At 40.0% G+C, this 19,072-nt stretch overlaps 1 protein-coding gene across 12 annotated transcripts in view; it reads right to left on the bottom strand.

Annotated features, from left to right (window-relative positions):
* The window catches only part of Heph (polypyrimidine tract-binding protein 1 heph), a 793,543-nt gene that overhangs the window by 48,400 nt on the left and 726,071 nt on the right, over positions 1-19,072 (bottom strand). For all 12 annotated transcript variants that reach the window (XM_076827760.1, XM_076827759.1, XM_076827762.1 and 9 more), the window contains one exon: positions 18,437-18,577. In XM_076827760.1, the coding sequence (XP_076683875.1) occupies positions 18,437-18,577 (141 nt within the window). The remainder of the gene's footprint in view (positions 1-18,436; positions 18,578-19,072) is intronic.

Here is a 19,072-nt window from a genome sequence, read left to right as displayed (position 1 = left end):
ATGAAAATTCGATGACTGGTACATGTTTTAGTAAAAGTGCCCTGAAACCGGTATTTTTCTATGCTGAATAAAATCAAATTGAGTGGACCAAAAGTTCTTAAAGTTGGTAATGCGATAGCGAGTTCATTTATGAAAAGAATCGTGAAAGAATTTTTCAAATCCGTCAATTAGTTTTCTTTATGTACACCGTTTATTTATCACCGCCAGAGTATATAGCTATAGTTATAGCTAAAAAAAATTTTGTCATCCTAAAATTCTTTAAAAAAAATCCTAAATCTTTGAAGGGATTACACAAGAATATTTCAAGTATTGTGGGTATTTTTATAGCTTCCATTGGGATGCTGCAGGAATTGTTACATGTTTGATGCTACTGAATATTTTCTGAATTCAGTCTGCATACTATAATTAATTATTACTGGTCATTTGCTGTGGATAGGAGACCCTGTAATTATTTTGAGAAGTGCAAGCATAAATATTTGCTGTGCCACATATTTATACCTTTCGCGTCTTACTTATTTCAACCATGAACTAAAAAAATATGAGAAATATAAAAATATGTATTATAACTATTACACAGCAGAATGCAAATAGATATCTTCTAACCTACATACCCAAAAAACAACGCAAGAACTGTCCAACCATTTAATAGTCAACCGAAAAAAAAAATTAAAACCGACTTCAAAAAAATAAAAATGCACTAAAAAGTAAAAAATAATTTTTTCCCTTATTTAATCTGCGACTCACATATTTTGTAAGTCGGTGCCAGATTTATACAGTGCAAATGAAGAGGCGCCGGTTAGAGAAGTCGGTTAAAAATTAGTGCTTAAATTCTATTCCCTCCAGTTCTCCACGTGTAATTCTGTAAATAACCACGGCATGCCTCACGTCATTTAATCGACCATAAAATCGTAATAAAGAACCCGCATCAAAGTCTACAAAATTTAGGTTGATATGCCCCCACCGACGGTTAAAAGGGATCGCCGGGAATATTGTTAACAATTCAACCGAAACACAGCTAGTGCACGCTATTGTCCCTCATTGTCTCTCACCTCGGTGTTTCCAAGCGCGCAGATAACGCTGCGCGCGATTTCCACCGTACAACGTCAAAAACGTAGAGCATCGAAACGTGTTTTTGCGGGATCATTGTTACGCGCGCAACGTTTCGATTTTGCCATTTGAATTTTTGCCGGCCGCGTTTCCGTCTGCGTGCGTGCCTGGCCTGCCTCTGGCCGCCCGAAAATCGTGCAGAGCCAGTCGTTATTTACCGACCAGCTGCAATGAATTCCGAATGATAATCGTACGCGGGAATATTTCTCGATCCACAACGATTCGCGGAAGAGGCCTATCGGATTTTCATAAATGAATTATACGCAAGGGAGAGCCGGATTTTCCGGTCGGGGGACGGCCGCCAGGCTGAATTTCGATTCTCGCACGGGCAACGGTGATCTCTAGGTTACATCTGTTCGCAAACAATTTCTGATTTATGTAAAAATTGGATCAGGATTTGCTGAAATGGATTTCGTCAGTAATGGTACTGTGATGGCTTTTGGAAAATAAGTTCGCGTGATTTAGTGATCTATAAAGAGATTTAAGTACTTTTGGAAAAACTCAGAACGTATATAAAAAGTGTACACCCTTTTCCTTAATGTTGAAAAGTAAAATATGCGTATAAATGCGTGTTTGGAAATGTACATTATATCAAAAATAGATAACAAGCTTACCATAGAAGGTTACATTTAAATTATATTGAACTTGATTCTATTATTATTAAAAAGTTATCCACACTTCCTTAGAAGAAGACTTCTATAGACGAACAACAATATTATAAGACCGTTATATCCGCAAAATCTTTAAATACACACGCAACACGTATTCAAAATAGCAAAACTTCAATCAATTATAAGTCCGAAGTTCTTCACACTTCGTCCATTAGAGAAGCGTGTGTGGCAGCGCTGGACTTTCTCCTTTAAAATGGCTTTTGTTTTAAATCGATACGACTTCTGGTTCCTGAGATATCGTCGTTTGAAGAGGAGCCTAATTTATAGTGCTGCACTAGCTCCCTCTGCGGCAGCACTGACCTACCGCGCCATGGCCAAATGTTGAGGCTGGTCAGTTACGCCGGGTATGTACTATTGCTTTAAACTAATATATCTCAGGAACTAACGAACGTATCGGCGTGAAACAAAGTGCATTATTAAGGGGGAGCGCTCCTCTACCTCCTCAGACTATTTCCACTAAAAAATTCACCATTTTTCTCAGACTATTTTGCATCCAAATCTGACGCTGCAGTATTTGTGGGAATTAAATAGGTCGATATGAAATACAAACGTGACAATTAATACACCAGTCTTAAATTCGAAATAACAGTAGTACGTAGATACACGAGTTTCGTGTGCAACTGCTCCACCACACTGTGAATCTAATAGTATTCTAAATAATCTGGTTAGGTCTTGCAACTAAAAATTGCGATGAATTACACATGCTAGAGGACAAAATACAGCAAACAGTTACTGCCACGTGCACTATTCACTTTCATACAAATTTCAATTGTACAATATCCTTTCCTTCATGAATTCCAAAGTACGTTTAAATTATTAAAGACGTTACACGAACCACCTCTGGTATATAAACAATAAAGCGTCAAATAACCAATGCACCGCTTTACATTAAAATAAAAATGGGACGCGATCAAGCTCCGCATGCTAAAGTTATAAACTACGCGAATGTTTCGAGCGGGGACACAGATTTTCGAGAAATCCACGGTATAAACAACCTAAATAATAATGCGCCTTTGAGTTTAAATGCCACGCGATAGGATATTCGATATAATTAATTAAAACCGCCCGCGCGGCCGGTGAGCCTGGAAATCCGACCAATTTCCCGACGGCTCGTCGGATTATATTTATGAATCGCGGGGAATCGATAACGTTTCTTTCGCCGGCGGCAATGCTGCATGTGATTCACGTCTGTGTGCGCGAGCGTGTGCAAGTGGTTTTGTTTAATTATTGCCGATGGTTATTTCGTCTGTTCGTAACAGTTATTTCGCCATCGGTGACAGGCTATTTGTTGGTTGCGTCATGTTTTTAGGGAGCCACCCCTCCTGCTTTGCAATCGCAAAAGGCAAAGAGTAACGACGAAAAGAAATATTAAAATCGTCCGAAGTAGAAATTTCCATTAATCTTTCAGCGGTGACGTCATAATCTGCATTCACATCGAAAATCCGCGTTAAAACGCACGATTTTGAGTGGAAATTTTATAACAAAGACGTGCAGTTTTTTTTTCACACGCTCAGTGATTAATTTGTGGAATAAGTAATCGAAAGGAATGCAGTAATACTCGTGAAAGCTGATCTTCAACGGAGTCTACTGGCTTTGAAAATTCGTCCACAGATTTCATGATATCCCAACATATCTTTATGGGAATTAGGAATATCAGAGGTCCTTCTGGAACCTGAGATTCGTTAGAAATGAGCTACACCTGCTGGCAGGATTGAATCACCATAATATCCGCGTCGATATTCGATCCACGATGTTCCCGACCGCGACTTTTCAGCGCTCGCGAGCTCTCGTGGAAAATCCCGCGGGAAATCAAGACCTCAAAGGCTCGTCTGTGTGTACGTGTGTCGAGAAATGTGGGCACGTAGCCGAGAAACGTTCGCCCGGCGACAACGGCGTAATTTTTGCTGAACATTTCTCCGACCGTACCATCGAAACGTTTTTCCGAACGATCCTTCGACCTAATTCCTGCCTCGAGTTCTGGCAACTTCGCTCGGGAGAACCAGCAACTTTTTACTTCTTGATATATTCTTCCTATTGTTTCGTAATCTCTTTGCTTTTAATCTGCGGACTTGCTTGGTAATGTTACTTCGTTTTAATATTCGATTCATTGAAATTCGAGGTACATTTAATTGTGCATATTCGAAATAGGTATCGAAATTTGCAGTAATAATATTGCGTTGTTGTTAATCGACGACACTATTGTTTTAAGAGGCCTTCAATTACTCTGAATGTTTCATCCCCACAGGAATAATTATCAAGACTGATAAAATTCATATAAATGAAATTCTATATGTCAGTTTTAATTAATTATTTGGCAGCATTCGTATGGAATTAATTTGCGATACATTTTTAATTGTTATAAATTTTGGTTTCTTCACTTTGTGATACATCACTTTTTTTAATACGAAAATTCTAAAATTGAAATATGTGTGGTTCTCTTGGCTCCTGTTGACTTTGTTTCCAAATTTGATCAGTCAACAGTGCCTCATCAGCTTTCCAGCCAAAATTCCCTGTGCGATAAGGTGCAAAACGTCAGGCACTTAACAAACGTTATGCCAAACGTGCTCAGATTACATCACGAGTCCTAATACCGCTTTCACAATCGGAATATATCGGTTCTCGTCGATATTCGACAGAACTGTCAGCTGTATGTTGCGCTTGCGTTCACAATGACGTGACTTAGCGCCTAACTATGACGCAAACTATGCTGGTAACACTGATAATCATGCGAACGAGATCAACAATTGTATATTCAGCTGAAATTGCCATTTGTATATATACATATTGTATTATGACATATTCTATCCAAATTACGAATTTTTGGAAATTATAATAATTATATAAATAATACGTATTTATTATATTTCCATCTGCATACAATTAACCAAAAATAAACCATGCTAAAATAATATGAGCCTATTTGCAGGACGAGACGTAAGTAATGGGCGAGGTTCAGAAATTTGCTGATCTTCAGTCTAACCCTGAGAAAAGTAACAAAATACTAATAATAATAGAAAAAGAGTATAAATCCTAATAATAAGAAAATACTAATAATAATAGAAAAAGAATATTAATGCTAATAATAAGAAAATACTATTAATAATGGAAAAACAATATAAATACTAATAGTAACAAAATACTACTAATAACAGAAAAATGAATACAAGTACTAACAATAAGAAAATACTATTAATATTAGAAAAATGAATACAAGTACTAACAATAAGAAAATACTATTAATATTAGAAAAAGAATATAAGTAGCTACTAATAATAAGAAAATACTAATAATAATAGAAAAAGAATATGAATCCTAATAATAAGAAAATACTATTAATAATGGAAAAAGAATATAAATACTAATAATAACAAAATACTACTAATAACAGAAAAATGAATACAAGTACTAACAATAAGAAAATACTATTAATATTAGAAAAAGAATATAAGCACCTACTAATAATAATAGAAAATATATAAATACTAATAATAACAAAATGCTAATAATAATAGAAAAAGAATACAAATACTAATAATAACAAAATACTAATAATAATAGAAAAAGAATATGAATACTAATAATTACAAAAAAAAATAAAATACAAAATCTTGTAACCATAGATTTCCATTAAATTGCAATTTTTACACGATTGTTCACGGAAAAATTATTTCAGATTAATAATCAAGATATCACAAATAAATCGCCTCGTGTTGAAGAATGTATTGGGAACAAATCAACTCGTGTTGGAACTCGGAATATTTTACTCCAACAGTGACTAACAATAAGTTCTGGTCCAGAGAGCCTTTCAGGCTGGGGATGTTACAGGGATCCTCGAGCGTCACCCCCTTCAGCCTCGCCAAACCCTCCCTCACGGTCAGCGTTACACATCGTCGACGTAGAGTGGTGACCCGTCGTACATATTGATTGATGTAACAGTTATTAATTCCCGTTCTCGATTATCGACGCGCGGTATCTACGCGACGAGCCCCGTAACGCAATAACGTGCAATAATAGTAACGTAATTTCGCCCCTGTGTCGGCGTCGGCGATCCGCCATTATTCATGATGTAGGTACACGCGAGAAACGACACTGGGAATACGACACACATTATGGTTTCAGCTAATCCTCCCTCTCCCCCACCCCGCACTTTGCCATATTGGCGATAAGGGTTTTCTATCTGCGAAGGGATATTACATGTCACTCAGTAATTAACGAGTGGGACAGGCAACTTGGGCGAGATGTGTGCACAGCGTTTTAATTTAAATCTCAGCTGTGTGCTTCAGAACGAGTTAAGGAGAATCGTGGGTGTAGTTAAAATACTAGAATAAATTTTAGGGTGAGCAGCAAGCCATCGAAAAATTGTATTTGGCATCTTTTTCTATCCCTCATCTTTGAGGTTAGGTTTTATAACCTAATACAACAGTAGAAACATTCGAGGGTGGCATATCTTATTTTCGAATCTGGGGGATCTAGGAAACCCTACATAACCTTACAGCATAGGGAATTTTACTAGAAAACACTGTGCGAAGAACAGTTTGTATCCTGAAAAAAAGGGCAATGGGGAAGACTGAATTGAACATAATTAAATTAATAAAAAAAAATTGATTCCATTTTTCTTACTTGCCCTTTCGCAAGTAATAATCACCTCCTCGTCGGCCATGCAGAGTTGGCAACCCTGCGTGGAAATAAATAGCAAAGCTTTGCTGAAATTTGTACTCAGACCGCAAGCTTACAAAAGCTGGCTTCTCCGATAATCTCTGAAAAACATTTCCGATAAATGTAATGAAATGTGTAGATACCCAGGTATAACCGCAAGACTGTTATTAAACCTAACCTCAAATAAAGCGCAATCTTAAATATAGTCTGTATCGAGCGAGTAAATAAATGAATTCTAGTCCCTACGGATGCAGAGAACTACCACTGCCCTCCGTGATATTTAATCGCATCAAAATACTCAATGAAATAGACATTGGTTTAACAAAACAATGGTCCCAGACGTCCCTGCATCTCAGCCGAAAATAACGCCAATAATACCACGGGATCGTTCGCGATAAATCAAGTCGAAATCGTCGAATCCATTTTTCCCCGCGAGCCCCGCGGCAAGGAAAGCCCTCAGGATCAATGACAGACCAGCCTGCCCTCCTCGTATTCCACGCTCGAACAACTGGAACGATCGAATCGTAACATTAGGAAGCTGCCTGGCCTCCCATTAATCATCGATCCAAAGAGAGGAATGATTAATGCTCCCCCTTCGTCTCACCTTCTTTCCCTCATTATTTTCCCGATTCACCCCTTGCGAACGGTTCAGGACGATCTCGAGCGCTTGTTGCCTTTCCACGAATCGCGTTCGGTGATAAATTCCGTGTCACTTTTATCCTCCTGAATCAGAGATTCGATAAGGGCTATATGCCTTTGATTCGTTTACAGAAGTCGACAAATACCCTTTGAATTAATGGGCATTGCGTGTTGTCGTGCTTTCTTGCACGTTCCGAAGAGGATTTACCACCATTTATTTATTTATTATCACCTCTATGTCCCTTTTCTTGTTCTCTTTGAGGTTAGGTTTGTAGCAACGTAGTGCTACACCTCGGCCCAGCACAGTACTTATTTATTTAACGTTATTTCTCTTGTTACGATTCGTTATTACTTAACGTGTATGCGGCATTGATGTATAGAGACGTAGTAATTTGTTTCATTTTTGTATACTGATCGATACGATAGATATTTCCGTTACCGACTGTCGCGATACCTAACAGGAAAAAGTCCCGAACTCGGAAATTCAAAAACTTCTGAGACTGCGAATATGTAGGGGATTTCCTCCTGATTGCAACGCAATTTTTGTTTACTGCCAAAATTCATTCCACGGGGGTGAAACTGACCCCTTAAATTCCGGCTATTTTCCGATTTTGTGCTATAACTCGTGAGCTGTAAAATATTTTTTTTTTACTAAATGAAAGATCCAATTAAAAGTAGTAACTTTTGTCTTGAAACTTTTTTTCTGTCTCTTACAGTTCGCGAGTTATAACACAAAATCGGAAACTAGTCGAATTTTCATAGGTTCATCCCCCTCCGCCACACACACTCTTCTCGAGTGAATTTGGGCAGCAAAAAAAAATGCGTTGTAATCAGGAGAAATTCCCCTACATATTCACAAAGTTTTAGAATTTTTTGAATTTCCGGGTGCGGGACCATCCCTTGTAAGTGGTTTCTTTTGTTTTAGTCAGTGCAAGTAAGGCCGCATCAGTACGTAGACCAAAAGAGGTTATGTTCAATAAAGACACATGTATGTAGAGAAGAAGCATAACCGGTAGAAACTATTATCATATATTCGTTGAAAGTGTAGACTATTATTATTATACTTTTAACTTAAGAATCTCGTATATCAGATTTGTGGGTTCTTTTAATGAACTAGTTCATCAGGTTCCTTACTTTCCAGTAAGAAGATTGTTATATTTAATACTCGCAGCAAAGCAAAGATAAAAGTAACACTGCCCACTTCCAGGTACCCAACTGACTAACCAAACTCCAGAAGAGTCATTTCCAACGGCCTAATATTAAGCAAAATAAAACGAAACTAAGAAAAAGACCGAACGACCCTAATTTCCATCCAGGCTGCACGAGCCCGCCCGAAATTTTTACCCCAACCGAGGGCTGCTCCCAGGGGTAGCCTTTAATATGGCGGGATTTAAGGCGTCCCAGGTGGCGGGGCCAGCGCAGACACCTCGGGTGCGTTTATGTCAATGCGGCCTAGAGCAGGAATTCCTCGACCCATTTGAACCAGGGAGCATAAACGCTGAGAGGCCGCCGTCTACGTTTACTGTCTTCGACGGAGCGACGTTACGACCGGTTCTACCATTCGAGCCTCGGCCCTTGGTCCAAGGAGGAGGCCGGGGGCCGAGCAGCGCGAGAAGAAACGGAAAAGGGGACGTGTACAGCGAGAAATTACCGCGGGGAAACGACTGGTTCCGAGAGCTCAGGGATAGTTTTACGGCCCTCCATCCGCCGACTGTATAATCCGATTTACGGAACAAGCTCGCAGCCAGCACGAATCGTTGTGTACGGAATAATGCTCTCGTCCACCGTTTCCTCTGCTGCCTTTTTTCTCCCTTCTTGCTCGCGCTGTTACGCCGCTCGGAACCCTGAGGGCTGATGCTTTCATGCTCCGCTGCGCAGTAACCGATCGCCCTGAAAGCCGACAGTTCCTCCGCCTGCACCCCTTTCGCATGATGAATGAAAGGAGGATCGATTGGGGGAGCTGGTGATTTTACTTCTTCCCTTTCTACGTAGCTAGCTCCAGTCGCGAAACTCTGCCCTGGGGAACCCTCTTTCTACTTGCGCGGGCCAGGTCTGGGTTACGACGATGTTAACCATGAACTTGGCGACACTATTCGCTGCTGTGTGTAGGAGCTAGCTTTTGGGGACAGTGAAAGACTCTTTTGGCTAGATCTGGGTTAGGAGGATGTCAATCCGTCTATCTGTGGGGGCTAGGTTTTAGGGACAATCTAGCTCCAGGAGCTTTTGCTCTAGGTGGTGTTCCTTTGGCCAGGTTTGGGTTAGGAAGATGTTAAACTTGGGGGGCTATCGAACGAATCGCTACTTTGCTTTGGGGATGTCCCCCATATCGCGCAAAGCGGTGGGATTTTAGTCACTACGAGTTGGACCTAGGGCGGACCGACTCAGAGTCTATTGAGGACTTCGCCATGTAAAAAGAAAAGGAGGATGAACTTGTGGATACCATGTCTTACTATCTGTGGTACCTAGCTTTGGAGACAAATCAGTTATAGGTATTTGCTACTGTTGGTCATCCTGTGGGAACGTTTTGGCGCTATTTATGTGAGGTCTTGCTGTAAAAGCTTTGTGCACGTTACTGATGAGATGCCAGTCGACAACTTAGAACTGACGCTTCCTAATCTTTCCTTTAGGTTCATCGGTTTTCTAAATGTTTGCTACAGTCGCTTATAGGTGCTTTGTGATACTTTGCTTTGAACATCGTGGTAGCAAACTTTGGTACACGATTATGGATCCGGGTCAATCATAATCCTCCCGCTGAAGATGCCTTATGGTGTTTGCTATTACACATAACCGAACCAGCAACCACTCCAGTGGAAACCATCGTCGGAACAGGTGGCGCCACGTCCAACAGAAGCCACTTTCCAAGGCTCAGACTCGTAATGTATTAATTCACGTTACTTAATAACCGTCGGTTATGCAGAGCTTGCGGTGTTGCAGTTTTTCCAGCGTCTAGCGGGAAAGAAGCTACCGACGAGGAAGAGACTATTAAAACTTTCCGCGATCAATGGCCCTTCAACGGATACATTATGTTAAGTTCACGGATCATTAGAAATTTTAAAAGCAGAGCCCCATCTCTAGTTACTGACTAATAGCATCCAGCTGGATTACCAAGTTTTCACGGCGCCAGTTTAAGAACTCCGGTGCATACCTGAACACCGTACTCCCTCTTTAAGGCACCCTTCTTTCTTTCGCTTTCACTAAGGTACAGCGGGTGCAAGTGGGTGGCAAGTTATCTGTTAGGGGGAACAATTTTTACGGGATTTATTTGACCCACGAAACGACAGAGGATTCGTCGAAGAGCTGCTCATCCGACCTGTTGAGTGTTCAAAGACTCTTGCAACAGAACAGATACAAAAAGCCCTCAGAAAATTAAGCGGCTACTGGTGACTTTCTTGTAGCCCTAAGAGACTCCTGAGACTATCAGAAAGACTGTCTTCACATTGAATCCCAACCCAACACCGCCAAAAGTGTCTACCATAACACAAATAGGGGCAACAGCAATCCGTTGCGTCACAATGACCGTCTCGAAGCGGCGCTGGTGGCGCCATCGGTCAAAATTTCCGGTCACCAGACGGAAATCGACTTAGCACGATGGCTGAGCGCCGGTTAATCTTTCGAAGCGATCGCGGTGCGTGTAAATCCAGGCCAGCTGCGAAATCGCCGCGTAAGCCTACTTACGCAGCCAAATAACGGGGCAATAGCCGCCCGTGTAATCCGGAAATGTTTTCTAGTCGGTCCATTATCGGCTTAGGACCCTTGTCCCCGCGCCCACGCGGCCCCGTCCACATAGAAATCCGCCGCGTGCTTATCGAAAAAGCAAGCATGCGTGAAGCAACCGCGCCACAGCGCTGATGGCAACAACCAAGCGGACAACGAAACGCCTGTAATCTTCGGGAATTTCAATTCGGTGGGAGCGAAACGCGAACACGTTAATGCACGAGGATTACCGCCAGCCGTTCGCGCGGAAGATGAAACGGTGGTCGCTCGAAGGTGGAGTTAACCGAGTCACCTTTGGTGGCCTTCGTGTTCATTCGAATCACTTTTCAGACATCGGTAACCGTGGTAGTATCGAGATTGGTTTTTCTTCCACAGGGTGTTCTGCGGAGCAGTATGCCAGATTTTATAAAATATTTACAGTAGCGCGATAAAAGAATTGTTAACAAAACTATGTCTGTTTCAAATAAGCAACGACTTGGAGTAAAGATATTGTTGAAAATTCGTTTCTTCTTTTAAAAGATTAAGATTATTTTGAGTTTTTTAATTGGAAACATAGGATGTTTGCACTGTGATATTGCAGGGGATGTTAACGGGTTGAGTGGCGAAAGGTTTGGAGAAATGCTCGCAAATTCATTGTGATTCTGATTTTATAAAAACAAATTTTTTTTATTTTTTTTTGTGAAAATAGTCACATTCATCTGGATTAGTCAGACATATTGAGCTGAGGCTCATTTCTTGATCCCAGAGTTTATCCGTTCGAAAGTTTTTAGGCAACAGACAAACACAAAAACATAGCAGCTTTCTGCTTTATATGTTTAGATTTTTAATAAAGTTTAAAATCACCCCCAAAATCACCTGCGTGATTTTTGCCTGAAAAAATCAGGATTTCAAATTTAAATAGCCGCCATTTTGTTATAAGTTAATATTTCGGAAATTCCATCAGATACATTAACATACTAACCAAATTTTTATTATTTTTATTTTAAATAATCTGGTTCCGAATGGCAGTGCTCACCGCAAAACCAAATTTTTAAAAAGGCTTCTTGGATGTCGCTTGTTATTTTATTATAAACGTGAATATTTTTCTACGAAAAAATTACCAAATGTTCTTCAAATGTTGCTCTTTTATCTGCAAAAAGTTCTGTGAAAATATATGCTTTCACTTTTTAAAAAAAAATTCACAAACATTCGCGCTATTTTCGGCCGCCTGGCTAGGTACAACCCCTTAAGACATACATCCAAACAATGTGATTCACTTTAACGTCTGCATGTCACTTAATAAATACCACTTTCATTAAAATCATGGCTCGCAAATCCCAAATTACTACCGCCCTCTGAAAAGTATCTTCGAGACCAAGCTACATACTACCCCCGCGTAAACATCGAATGAATCTGCCTACCTATATGAAGAATAAAAAGGGACGCACACGTCCCACGACACAGTACCCTATATTCATCGTTTTGTAAGCCCTGAAATTCATATTCAGATCGCGTGGGGGATGCGCCTCCCCTAAAAAGAGGTCCTACTTTGAGTACATTCAGTGTGAAAATGGGGGATGTTTAGCGTATGTCACGTATGAAAGCGCAGTACATTCACGTGGAAAGAAGGGTCGAGAGTTTCCGGGTTCCTGGGCCATAGTGCAGTATATTATTCGTCGAGCTAGTGGATGCCCTTAAAAATGCATGGACCACTCAACTCGAACCGGAAGCGCACCGGTTATCCTGCCATCCGGCTCCAAAGTGAGCTTTCCTTAATGAACGCCACGATACGTTCGGTCTTACGTCTCATTCTCCCTGGTCTACTAAAATCAACTGCGCGCTTTCCTGTCGGCGAAATTGTCGATCAACCCCCTCTGCTCTTTTATCCTCGCTTCTCTGTCCCATTCTTTTAAAACGCGCGTTCGGCGAACGGCACAGCGGGGGCGGAGAATTTTTACACGGACATCAGTGCATACGATGCTGATGAAAATTGGTTACACGGCTTCCAGATCGATTCTACATGTCCGAGCAGTGAAAGAGTGTTATGGAAAAGTGTCACGTTCCTCGCTGCAAAAAGAATAAAATATTGGCCCGCTTGTTTTCAAACGCTGGGGCCATTTAGCGTCACTTCTCTTTGGCGTCTATTGTTAATTTCGGGGGTGTTACTATTTTTGAGAGCGTTTGTTGGCATTTGTAGGTATGCACTGTTTTTTTTTTTTTTAATAATTAGTCGGTTAATAAACATCAGTTTAAATTGTTCACTTTGACCTTGATTTTGTCAAACGCGCTGTACACCCCTCTTGTGATGAATGGATGCATTTTTGTTTCGTAACTGTGAAACGGTTGGCTTTTAAACCACCGTTTTAACTGACGCTTTTTTGTTTATTTTAGTGGGTACTATACGCGTGTAAAGTTTGCACCATAACCTCGTAACTATCCTGCTCGTAATAGCGTGTGCGAATTTAACATTGATTGAGTTTGCATGCGAAGTTGCTTCGATGCCAAAGTTGTTATAGTACGGCTTCCAGTGCAACTGCTGACTATTCTGGGAGTAAAGAAGTAACTATTTAGCATTGTACCAGTCAAAATATGACTGACAAGGGAAGTTAGGCGAAACTGTGTGAAAATAATTGTCGAATTTAAGGATCGGTGGTGGGGGTAACTCGAAAAGTATGAATTTCTCGAGAATTATTTTTACGCAGTTTTGTAGATATAAAAAGAAGACGCAACTTTTGTTTAAGCTTCTTTTCGATAACTCGCACTGTTCTAGAGATATTACGCGAAAAGGAAAATTCTGCATTTTTCTCAAGGGGTGATTTCGCCCCCTAAAACCGCACTATGGCATTAACTAAAAATAGGTTTGTCTCACGGATGAAGTACTCTACTCGAACACACAGTTGCATAATTTTCTGAATTTGCGGGTCGCCTAACTTCCCTTGTGCGCGACTTGACTAATTGTAAGTCTCAAAGTGCACCTGTTTGGGGCGAAACTTAAATTGCAAGTCGCTGTAATTAACTTCAAACATGGACAACTTGTCTAAACTAGAACAGCCACTTTGATTTTGAAAGCGATATTAGGTTTCTATTGACTGATCAACCATGGCACTTGTTTGGTATCGCCAAATGATTCAACGAGTTGTAAATGCATCAAAATACGTAATCTGATAAGCACACTGTTGGAATAATGTATATATATATAGTCAGTGTGTACTGTGTTTCTGTTTGTTTTTTGTTTCTGGCGCTCTTGCATTTTAGTTCATTATTCTGCAAGTGGCGCTGTTGCTGTTTACTGTTTATGGTCGCCGGCCCTGTGCCTCACTTCACTTCGCAGACTTCGCCAGGGTTGCCAATATGGCTTTCCTGACGCCAAATTCCAGACATCTGTTTTTTTTTTCAACTTGATTGGCGTTGGAAAATTTATTTGGCTTTTTGGCTTTTTTGCAATCCTTTCCTTAAAACTTTTTTTTTAAATAACTTCAAACGGAGCAGTTTTGGATTGGTATAGGTATTTCAGCATCAGGGATTTAAGGAGCTTGCTACATTTGTCCTTACTTGCCTAATAACTGCTCTAAGTAATGCTGTAGTTGAGAGGATCTTTTCTCTTGTATCCTTCGTTAAAACAAATGCAAGGAACAGATTGCAGCTTCTGCTTCTTGACGCCATTATAAGAATTAGAGCAGGACTAGTGCTGCCAAACAAATGTTGCAATGATTTTAGTGTACCTCAACAAATGCTTCAAAATCTAACAGCGAAAAATGTTTATGATTCCAGGGAAGAGAATCTGGATCTCGAACTTTTATTGTGATTTAATTGCTATGAATATTTTTCATACGTATTTGGCTTTATTCGAGCTTTTTTTAGTATTATTTGGCTTAAACGTAAGATTTCAAGTTGGCAACCCTGGACTTCGCGTTGTGTGTTGCAAGCGTCGCAATATGCGAAGTCGTGTTGCCACGTACAGCTTTTGATTAATATTGTAATCTTAGTTTAGTTCTTCGTCCTTCTTTCTGTGTATTTTTGTCAATTAGATCAAGTAGAATATACACTCTGCAGTGGTAATTTTATTCCCAATACACGCATCTGAAGTTAACCTAACAAAGTGTTGACCAAGACAGTACGCTCCTGCAGAATTATGTTTCCTATATTTTTCTGCTCTTCATTCGACCTTGTTTTATAGTGTGTCGTGTCACGAAGGCAACTGGCTTCGAACAAAACAGGCAAAAGTATCTTTTCAGATATGTAATAGAGTCACTAATAACTCTAGTATACGCTAAAAATAAATCTACGACATGACAATGTCCACGTGACCATTTATTTCACAAAGTGGGACGTCACCGGTTAAGAATTAAATTATGTAAGTGCCAGAAGTGAAAGTTTTCAGTACTTTTTTCGCGACCGCAGCGCCGTTGGTACCTACTTACGATCTCAGCGCCATCTAGCGGCAGCTCCGGAAACTAAAGAAATTATTCCAGCACTTACAACCTTACCACTGCACTCAGCACGGAATCTACAACCTTTTCCACTAAAAAAATAATTTTTGATTTCTTTGACACATACATCTGTTACTATTTTAATTCCTCAATGTGTAAAAAAAACGACTAACTATTTGCAAAGAGTTTAAACTACTTTAACTGTCAGATCACGAGCTGTACAACTGAATAAGTTCGCACCTTGAAAAAAAAACTAATTTAATGGGCCCATTTTTAAAAAGTTACATCTTATTTTAGGACACTTTCAACGCACTAAGCATTTCACGTGGGGCGAAGGAGGACAAACAGATACTGCGCATGAAATTCTAATAACGCATCGCAGGACTGAACTTCCGGCTGGTTAGAGTTACGACAATGGAAACGATAATCCAGCGCCATCGTGATTTTAATCGACTGGTTAATCGACTGTCGCGGCGATCGTAATTAATCGCCGCGGTATCAGCTTCTGTTCCGTGCAACTCGACACGTGAATTAATTCAATAATAATCGCTGCCCGTTACATAATTCAGCTCTGTAATTGTAATTTGTAATTCTGTAAATACGTAATCTGCCGCGCGCTGTTTCCTTATTATGAATTCGCGATGCACAATGGCGCGCGCGCGCGCGCGCAACAGGAGTCAACCGATGGACCGTGCGATACGATTAACAAGAAACGAAATTGCGTGTTTCTGGGCTCTTTTTATTATGCAATCGACTTTTTAGCCAAATCTGGGACTTTCGTTGAATCTTTCAGTTTGAAAAAAAAAGTCAGCAAAGTGCATAATAAGTAAATTCGATGTTACTTCGAAAAGAAATGAACGGCCAGTTCCGAAGAAGTGCTGGGTAATGTTTGTTATTTAAAATTTCGAAAATTCGGGGTTATTTTGGACAAAAATTACAGATTTAATCTTAGTTATTGTAGTAAAGCGCGAGGGTTGTTATGAGGAGTGGCGAAAATTAATAAAATTAATATTTTGTACTTCTAGATAGCTAAATATTTCCAAGACGTATGTATCTACTGTATACTTCCACTAATTTAAATAATTCGAATATTTCTACAATAGTGTATTGTTAATATATTGTTAATACAGTTCTGTGGTTTTGTTTGCAGCTTCAAGGGGGTTATTAGAATTGATATGTTAGTTTATTAGAATTTTGTTAGTTTTTAGTGTAATATTTCATTTTCAAAATGTTAAGTCTTCGAGAGTGAAAGCATTTGTTGTTAATCACGGTAAATAGCTGATGAAAAAATTAACATATGGCAAAAGAGCATAAATTCTACTGTAAATTGAAAATCTGACCTAAAAAACATACTTACTGATATATTTCAGCGAAAATTATCATTTTCCATATTTAATAAAAACGCGTTGGTTTTCTAATTAGCAAAGAAAATTAAGGTCTTTGTACATAGCACACTAAATATTCCCACTACTCTTATTACCATTAAGGAGTTATTTGTAAAAGATTTTTCCTTAAATTTTGTTTCGAAATTTTGAAAAGATAACCTTAATAAATACTCATAACTAGGTTATCGAATGCTACTCGTCAAGAAAGCGCGCGGGATTTAAAAGTTCGAAATGGGAGGTGGACAGAAAGCATTCTCGCCCGAATTGGTAAACATTTGGTCGCACCGCGAGGACTATTTAATATTCCATTAGCGAAAACTCGGCGAGCATTGAAAATCTCGCGGAGCCGAGGATATTTCCCGCTCAAAATATGCCCGCGACTCTTCCCACTGCGGCCGAAGGATACCAGAGGGATATATCCGATTAATCAGGAATCGAATTCGGGGAATACCCGTGAAATCCGATTGATTTTGCATATCTCCTATCATTCCCGGCGATATCGACGATTTTTGCTTTGCATACAAGCCTCAGCTACTTGATAAATTCGCGTGCACCGCCCCCCTCTGGCGCATCAACCCTCTTTAAATCCTTTCGAACTAGCATGGTGTGTCGCCTATATTTCTTATATTTTGTCGGAGAAATATTAATTGTAAGTAGGTACGATTCAATGCACTAACTTCTAACTTCACCGTTATTTAATAGATTAAATTAGAACTAGCAAAATACCCCCGCGCTTCGTTTCGGACCTAGGAGATATTAAGAACTCCGAGAAAGCACATTTCACCCCTTTTCACCTCCCCCTTAGGGGTTGATTAGGGCAACATCCTGAAATTGGTTTTTAGGCATTTATGTGGGTAACCTTTCGAAGTAAAAACGGTATAACACATTGTACCCGGTTTCACCCCTTTAGGGGTCGATTAGGGCAAAATGCTGAATCTGGTTTTTAGGCATTTCTGTGGGTAATCTTTCTGAGTAAGAACCAAGTTGATAGCTAATCAGGCCTACGAGATATTAAGGAATCCGGGAAAATACATTTACCCCTTTTCAACCCCTTGGGGATGGAATTTCCAAAAATCCTTCCTTAGTGGGTGCCTAGATCATGAAAAGAATGTACCTTCCAAATTTCACGATCCTAAGTTAAACGGTTTGAACTGGGCGTTGATGAGTCTGTCAGTCAGTCAGGACTTCTTTTGTATATATACTCCCTCTCATTTAAGAAGGAACCTGCCGACCGACGAGTTTAGACCGGTTCTGCGCAGGTTGACGCTCATTGGTGCCGGGAGCAGCCACTATTGGCTGTACCCCCACCAACTCTTTTTCCGAGCCAATGAGCTCATTCTACATGCGCGAAACGGGTTCCTTCTTAAATGACTTTTGGTGTAGGTATAGATTGTTGCTTGTTTGATGGCTATTTAGTTGGCAATGGATATTAGTACTACCTCTAGTAGCTAATGACGTATCTTTCTGTATAATTGCATCACTATTTACTCTCTTTATAGTAGAATCTCTTCATACTACTTTGAAAATGTCAGAATTTTGCTAAAAAGTCACCAATAGTCCACAAAAATGAGTGAAAATTTGAAATCTGAGTAAAACTTGAAAACTCGAGGTATTGCCATAGCTGTGACTAGTGGAACGTTGAATCCCACTGCATTCCGTTCTATAAGTATAATTTCAATACAAGGGATATAAAAACCCTATCCGACCATAAACGTTTAACGTAGATGTCTCTAGTGTTTGTGGTCCTAAGATTCACTAGGAACTGAATAGTTACAGTGAAATGTAGGAACACGTGTAAGTATGCCAGTTTGTTAGTAGAGCAGAATTAAAGCTGGACTTAGAATTCGTGACTCACCTGGTAGAGCACGTCCAGGGAAATCGGGTAAACCATCTGCTCGACGATGACTCTGAGGACGGTGTTGGGCCCGCCTTGGGTCTCTGCTTGCGTCTGGGCCACCTGATTCTGCCCAGGAATTGCGACTTGGTTGTTTGAGTTCTGCAACAGCAAAGAAAAGGCAGAACAGATTAGTCTCTGTGTATTCCAGGAATTGGAATGTTTTAATATTATTTCCGCGACAACTGGAATACATGTTTCAGAGCTTTCTTGTAGCAGCCAACTACCCCAAGTGAGAACCTATATTTCTCAATGAAGGTCTCTGCAAGTTCCAGAATGGATTTTTTTAAAAACCATTTGCAGTTTCAGTCAGTTATATACACCACTAAACCTTGCTCAAAGTTGCTTAGAGTTCAATTAAATCCCTTCTTTCAGACAGCCATAGGAAGATCAATTCAAGTACCTATCTTCCCTATTTGCGACTCCTCTAACAACACCTGGCTCTCTTCTTTTTATACCTAAGGTTATATTACTTTGTCAGCAATGCCAATTTGAGGAAGGAAGCAAATGGTGGAGTTAAGTCTGGAATGAATATTTGCTCAGTGTAGGTCTAGGTTCAGAAATTTCCAAGCAGAACCGACTCCCTTTTAAGCTGCA

The sequence above is a fragment of the Andrena cerasifolii genome, chromosome 15, assembly GCF_050908995.1.
Source record: "Andrena cerasifolii isolate SP2316 chromosome 15, iyAndCera1_principal, whole genome shotgun sequence".
Taxonomy (NCBI): Eukaryota; Metazoa; Arthropoda; class Insecta; order Hymenoptera; family Andrenidae; genus Andrena; species Andrena cerasifolii.
This window is presented reverse-complemented; position numbering and strand designations above follow the sequence as displayed.